We start from the raw sequence: 7,886 nt of genomic DNA on the forward strand, positions 1-7,886 counted from the left end.
GTGATTTCCCATAATAAGTTGTTATTCCCAATTTTATTTCTTTGAGTTCTCCAAATAAACTAAAGGATATAACGTGTGATCCTTTGGGTGTGTGGAGTCTCTTCCATGTGATCATTTTTAAGATAATGGGAGTTACTGCTGCCATATTGTGGGATCATTATTCTGGAGGAAAAAATATAGCCATTTGATCAGAATCTCTATTAGAATTTGTTGGAAAGAGCAAAGGCAACATATCTTGTAAGTTAGGGGAAGTAGGACGGTCATAGTGGCCTTGACCAATCCAGAAAAAAAATGACTCTGTTATAAGCATTTGCTAATGTAGCCACAAGAGTTCTAATCTACTTTCCCCTTTTCCTTTTCCCCTTTTAATGCAGAAACTTTATAAAATGTCTTGGGAGCAGACACGGGCAGCTGCCTATGATTTTAGATTGGATGCCATTCCTTTCCAGACCGCCAAGGCTTCCAGAGAAATTGCCAGTGATGTAAGACACATTCATTTTTCCAGATGTCAATCTTAAGAACACTGTATAAGTTACTGAAAAGACAGTTTCCTGTGTTACAGTATGTTATCCATGCTTTGTGGACCGTTTGTCCCTAAAAATTTAAGGAAAGATTGATAAAAACACAGGAAGTCTCAATCTCAGCCTTAATCTGCAGCACTATTTGTAGCTGGAATGAGATGGAAAGAAACAGGGTGACTCTTGGCGATTGTATCCAGCATTAGCTCTCAGCCAGGTAACTTCTGGGCTACTTTCTACAGCCCCACTCCCAGTGGCTAGCCACATGAATGGAAGGTCGAGTCAGAGGACCTGAGGGCTGCATGTTCCAATTTGGCCCACTATTCATGTTTAGAAGGAAGAGGTGAAGCCCGGCTCATCAGCAAAACTTATTTTCCCACCACATGTTTTAACATTTTATTTCTCTTGTTGCTAATCTTCCTTGCTGATTCCCCAAGGAGTTGCTTGTTAACAAGACCAAAAAGGGATTCATGGTTCTGACTGACTGATCAGCCCTGGGGTTTTTGTCTTCCCCATAGGAAAAAATATATGCTATGTTATGTTTGAATGTATTATTTAAAAGAGCATAAGCACCACAACTAGCTGCTGCTATTTAGGCTCTGGCTGGGAAATAAGGTACAGTTTGTGCAGGGTGGTCTCCCTGTATGATCCTAAAGGGGGGTCCCCTTAAGGACATGTTAACAATAATTAGTTTTATTAAATGATGGGTTTGTGTGATGTCATTTTTAGGGTACTGTTAATATGAGAGATGTATCTATTTTGCACTTCTATTAAAGCATAAAAATTAATATAAATTTTATTCCCTACTTATACCAACTGAGAATCGACTCAACAAATTTGTGTTTACATATATAAAACAAGAACAAAACAAGAGTTCTGATCTAGCAGTGGGCCACACAGGTTATGGCCCTTACATAAACAATGAAAATGTACAAGAAATCATGGGTAAACTGTGTTTGTGTGTGCATTTATAATGGAATAAAACCTTCTTTCATTGCTTCATCTCAATAGTTCAGATACAAAGAAGCATCTCAGAGGAACAGAGGTCAACAGATTGGATTTCGCAATGTGAATGATGATCCCAAAATGCGACACTTCCTCAAGATGGGGCACCTCCAGAGTGACCATCAGTACAAAAGGGATTTTATGAGAAACAGAGCTCATTTCAAGAGTCAAATTGATCAGCCAGGATTCCTCCATGCAAAGAAAAGTCAGCAGTTGATAAGTGATGTCAACTACAGGCAACACCTGCACCAGTACACCTGTGACCCAGAGCAACTGAACCTGAAGCATGCCAAACAGGCCTACAAACTCCAGAGTGATGTACGTATATTTGATAAATAATTTATCGTGCAATCCTAAGCATAGATGCATACTTCTAAGTCTGTTGAAGTCAGTGTACTTAGAAGGGGTATAACTGCATAGGATGGCACTGGTACAAACCTAGATGCAAGGATGTATCTGTTCTGTACCCAAAATATTCAGACCCAGTCCTCAACATTTTCATGATCCACAGTGGACTTAAAAAGAGGACTATTTAAACACTGACTTAAATAAAAATTGATATTATCATTTAGATAATTCAGAAATACCTATGCAAACCAAAAATATTTATTGATTTACAAAAAAAGCATCTATATAAAGTTAGAGGATTTGTGATATGATTTTTAAATATTTAATTCACATTTTTCTTTAGATTCAAACAGATTCAAATCCAGTTGCATCTTAGAGACAAACAAGAATTTCAGATTGTAACTCTTCTAGAGCTTTAGGTGTACATATTTTCAGATTGTAACCGTTTGGCAGCTGTGACTCTCAAAAGCTTGCACCCTAAAACACTTGCTGGTCTCTAAGTTGTTACTGGACTTGAATCTGTTTTACTGCAGACCCTCTGAAATTATTGATATAGAAGTAGTAGTAATAACATTTTATTGTTTGAAGCCATAGGCCATTAGAACCTAAAACTGCTTGAAGCAAATATAAAGTATAAAATATACAACACAATTGCAGATTTACAGATTTAACAAAACAACCAACTAGACAAAATAAATTAATCAGTAGTTATTTCTCTCTTTGGGTGTAAATCTGGTCTGTATCTTCCTGGCTGCCAAAGCTAAAAGAGACATCCTGTAGAAAACAGTTGGGTCAGTTCTTCTGAGTCTTCTGAAACAGTTTATATCCACCAGTATCCTTGTGAGAAATTTGGATCTAGGTTCTAAATAAAGAGAACAAGATAGAACATATATAGAATATCTTCCTTCCACTTGGAAAATCACAATTTCAAATGATACAATGTGTAATTGTACCCTTAAATCAAAATTGATCTTCATTCAATCAGTATTGAATGGACTAGAGAAGCAGTACTGGAGTGTACTGACTGAAAATCGATAGCTATTTGTAATGACAGTAAATACTCTGGTAGTGTATAACAGTTTTGTTGTATGGAGGGCTTTTAGGTCATGAATAGGTTTCTTTTGTGTTTTTTTTAATCCCCACACCCCCAAGAAGTCCTCTTGAAGGTGGCATGGTAGCTCCGAAGTGGCACTGCATCCCGCTGCTGGGGGCTGTTAATGCTGAGAACCCAGAGAAGAACCATTTTTGGATGGGCTATTGTGTGCTTCATAGTGGAGTTTCCTCAATTTTTTTTGTTTGCACAGGGATTCTACTCCTGAAAAGTGTCCCAAGCTGAACTGATGCACCAGGGACCTTTGCAGTGTGGGCAGGGGAAGATGGGGAGAAGCAAGAAAGCTCAAAGAAAGCTAAATGTATGCTGATCTTCATCACTTTCCCAGTGAGGGAAGAGCTTTTGGAAATTATGATTGCTGAAGACAGGGAAATGTATGCTCATTGCAAAGGATACCACAAGTAGACAAGTGGCCAGGGCCTCTTTTATAACCATTGACAAAACAGGATTTTGTAGACTGGTGCTAGTTGGAATCAATCAACAGTAGAAGGGGTTCCTCTTTTTCTGCTGTAGCCTATATCTTTTTATTTATGATATTACCTGTCCTCCCCTCCAGGGGTATATCTGCCAGAGGGACATGGGAGGTCAATTGACCCTGGGCACCACCCATTATATCACATTTGTGTCTCCCACACCCCTCCCGCAGAGAGGCGCCACCAGCCAAGCTGGGAGCCTTCTGCAGGATCACTGTGTGCCCCTTGGCCTGGCCCCACCAGGCTGCCCGGGACCATAGCCACCCTCCTTTACCGGCTGAAGGAGCAGCCTGGCGGGGCTGGGCCTGGTGGGGCCAGACTAAGGGAAGCAATAAATGGCACCTGAGGCAACCCCCGCATGTCCTTCATGCCCCCTGTGCCCCCATCATGCCCCACTTACCTCAGCCAGTGGAGGAGGGGGATGGTCCTGGGCAGCCCAGCAGACCCACAGCAGGCTCCCAATCTGACTGCTCCTTCATCTGGGCCTGCCCCACCAGGCCTGACCCCACCAGGCTGCCAAGGACTGCCGCCCTACTCCAACAGCTGAAGTAATTGGGGTGCGGGGGGGCTCAAAGGGTGCACGGGGGCCATTTATTGCTGGTATGCCTCTGCACCCCTTCGCCCCCTCCACCCCCAATAATCTCATCCAGGAGCAAGATATGCCCAAGTGTCAGATTATTGTACTCCATGAAATGGGAAGTAAATTTCTTTGATCTATATTTATTGACGGAGCAAGTGTTGGAGATCAGGTACTTGCTAGGCGATGTACCTAATAGAGGTCAGTTGAAGTTGAAGTACTTGCTAGGCATAAAATATGATTCAAGGTTAAGAACATAAGAACATAAGAAAGAGCCTGCTGGATCAGACCAGAGTCCATCTAGTCCAGCACTCTACTACTCGCAGTGGCCTACCAGGTGCCTTTGGGAGCTCACATGCAGGAGGTGAAAGCAATGGCCTTCTGCTGCTGCTGCTGTTCCCGAGCATCTGGTCTGCTAAGGCATTTGCAACCTCAGATCAAGGTTTATCTAGATAAATTAATAGGTGACATCGGTGAAGACTTGTTGCTGGTTTCTGGTTTCCAGGACCCAGCCATAATATATGGGGCTATATGACAACTGACAAAAATGTTTTTTTCAATTACTGTTTATTTGCAAAGAAAACAAGTTTATCATAAGGTGGTAGATTCAGTTTTAGAAGATTAGTTCTAGCAGAAATGTCCTCCCTCCTGCAGCGGAACTCTGATTTCCTTGTATTATTTCCAGGTGTCCACAGCCTCTCAACTCAACATTTTGGGGTGCATTTGGGACTACATTGGGAGATGAAGACAGAGAAATCTCGCATCACTGGGGAAAATTCCTTTCATTAGCAAAAATTTTAAATAGGATCCAATGTTACATATTTGTATTGAGTTTATTTTTAGAAGCTGAACTATTTTTAGAGGATAAACTATTTTGTTAGAACTTAATTCTTTCCAAATCCAATTTTAAATTTAAAAGTTTGATTTACATGTTTTTAAATTTATTTTTAATTTAAAATTATTTTTTCAACTTGGCCACAATATTAAAAAGACACAGGGTGTCAAAGAGTGCACGAACGTTTAGCAAGAGCAACAACCAAAATACCTTTCTTACTTGACTCTTCAGTAGGCTTCTTTTGGTTTCTGTTCTTTCAACATGTATTGTCACTGTATTCTAACATTATCTCAACATCCAAAATAGATACAAGTTTATTGTATAAAATAAAACTCTTTCTGGATTTTTATTGACAGAGAACATGCAGAACATTTATTATGTCAGAATTTGTATTTGTTCAAATCAATCAATCAATCCTGTTAATATAAGGCAATCCAATGTATGTGATTTCCTTTGCTTACAGTATAAAATATGTATTTTCTTAGACCCTACCCATTAATGTCCCAAAATTCATTAATCTGTTTTTCAGGTGAAGTACAAATCTGATTTGAACTGGATAAAAGGCATTGGCTGGACTCCTCCAGGCTCCTACAAAGTGGAAATGGCCAGAAGGGCTGCTGAACTGGCATATGCTCAGGAACATCAGCCTGAAGGAATGTTCAATCAGGATGATCTGGAAACTGTAAGTGAATGGATAGCACTTTTTGTTTAAACCAGGACTTGAGGTGCAGAACTAGAGATGTAAAATTTCCAGTAATTCTGTCACTGGGGGTGGGGGCTGGGAGGAATCAGTTTTTGTTTTCAATTATTTGGAAATGAGGGAAGGAAATAGAAATGAGAGCAGGACTGAAATATACGTACACACACACAAATTTATTCTTAGTTCTAAAGAGTGAAGTTAACTTTTATACTTCACCAATATAAAAATTCACTGGTTTGGATCCCACTTAAAATTTTCATAGATTGAGACTTCCAGCCTCCTTCCTTCCCACTACAGAGTACATCATCTCCCCAAATATTACTCTTGGAGGACTACTCTGGGAACCTCCAGGAAAAGCTGGGAGAAGGAGTTTCTTCTGCAGGAAAGGAGACTTGGAAAAATTATTCTCGTCCACAGAAATGTTAAGTGGGATCCAAGCCATTATGTATAACTTAGAACAGAAAATTGCCCTCGTTTATTCTAATTATGAGATGCAACATAATAAATAAAGAAAACTTCATTATCTAGACATAGAAATTGTTTTATCCATGTGTGGGTTCCATCAAGTCACAGCTGACTTATGGTGAACCATAGGGTTTTCAAGGCAAGAGATGTTTGGAGGTGGTATGTCATTGTCTGCCTCTGCGTGGGCTGAGAGAATTCTGAGAGAACTGGTCACCCAGCAGGTTTCTTGTGGAGAAGCAGAAAATTGAACCCAGTTCTCTAGATTAGAGTTCACTGCTCTTAACCACCATACTGGAAATAAAGAGCAACTAAAACAATATTTTAAACCTTTACCTTCAAAAGTATTTCATTTATGATTCTAAAAAGAATGTACTTCATAAATGTTTCAAGGAATGAAGATCACTGGCCAGGATGTACTGAGATATAAAACAAAGAGTTAAGACCATGTAAATTCTACTGGGGTACCCATGTTAGTCTGTTGTAGCAAAACAAAACAAGTCCAGACTAACCTAAATTTAAATGAGCTACACAGACCATTACGATTTTACCTGCTGTAAATCTAATGAAATGAAATCAGTGCATAAAGTCCTAGATGTTCAAGGTCACAGGGTTCTCTTGGAATATGTCCTGTAAATTATGGTTATCACTTGGAATCTGGGCCCTTGGAGTGAATATGTGTTCTTTATATGTTAGATGGCATCTAGGGTTCAGAAGTATCCAGAAAGAGCTGCCTGTCCAATCAAGTTAATTCATATTTTATTATTTAAAATGTCAAATGAGACTATGAATTAATTTTATTTGATTAAAAATGCCAAATGAAACATTTTATTTGCTGATTTGATAAATGGGTATTTCATAACAAGTTTTCTCCACTTAGAATTAATTTTGTTGGCAGGAACAAACAACAGGAGAAGGATCCCAACAAGTCAGAATCAACCCAGATGCAGCAGAGATTCTGCAAGTCAAGCGAAGAAAAATGCAGTTAATGAAAAAATGAAGTGGGACATGGACATCTGTTGATGGAAAATGCATATGTTTTTAAGCTTAATCAGCAAGTCATGTAGCTTCTCTAACCCCTAAGGAGCATAGAGGATGGCACCAAAAAAACCTAAATCTTGAATCGATAATGATTTTTTAATATTCTTGCATGCATACATCAATTAATTTGTAAGTATATGTATTCTGAAACTTACTATATATTTAAGACAGCAAATGAGTTTAGTACTAGATGACTGGCAGGCTCAGCTTTGTACTAAAATGAATGAACCATGATTTGCTGAAAGTACAATAAACTGTGTTGAAAATAAACTAACAGATTCATTTTCTATAAATATTTATCTTGACCATTAAATAGTTATTCCTTGGTTCATGAAGATATACACACACAATTGGATGATGCATCACTGATCATATTTAACATTAGATTATTCAGAGAGACAGCTGACAATAAGGACACAATCGTACGATTATATATAATTCTTACTCTTCTCAACTGGGGTGGATTCTTGATGATTTGTTATTCTTGAAGGAAAGGTGAGTGTTTTCTGGTATGTGTAAGTGAATTAGAATAAATGTATTAGAGTGAAAGAGCATGCAAGAGAGAAACAAAGATTGGAGCTAGACTAGATTCTCCAGTGGCAGAATGGAACTTTTCTGCCACCTCCTTCTCACGGCAGCCACTGATCTCCACAAGCTGTTGCTCCTGGGGGACAGCACTTAAAAGTACTTGCCTCCCCTACATTCCCCATGCTGTAATTGGGGAGACTGGGGGGACCTGAGTACTATAGTAATATAGTTAAGGGGAAGGAGGGTGGGTGATTTGACCCTGCTGTTAATATGGAGGTGAGTTGTGAT

At 39.2% G+C, this 7,886-nt stretch overlaps 1 protein-coding gene across 1 annotated transcript in view; it reads left to right on the forward strand.

Moving 5' to 3' along the window:
- Positions 1-7,340, forward strand: part of LOC125438089 (nebulin related anchoring protein) — a 72,761-nt gene extending 65,421 nt beyond the window's left edge. Inside the window, 4 exon segments of the mRNA XM_048506268.1 lie at positions 375-482; positions 1,530-1,841; positions 5,397-5,549; positions 6,928-7,340. Of these exon segments, the coding sequence (XP_048362225.1) occupies positions 375-482; positions 1,530-1,841; positions 5,397-5,549; positions 6,928-7,029 (675 nt within the window). The 3' untranslated portion in view covers positions 7,030-7,340.
- The last annotated feature ends 546 nt before the right edge of the window (positions 7,341-7,886 follow it).

Source organism: Sphaerodactylus townsendi, linkage group LG08, assembly GCF_021028975.2.
Source record: "Sphaerodactylus townsendi isolate TG3544 linkage group LG08, MPM_Stown_v2.3, whole genome shotgun sequence".
Lineage (NCBI taxonomy): Eukaryota > Metazoa > Chordata > Lepidosauria > Squamata > Sphaerodactylidae > Sphaerodactylus > Sphaerodactylus townsendi.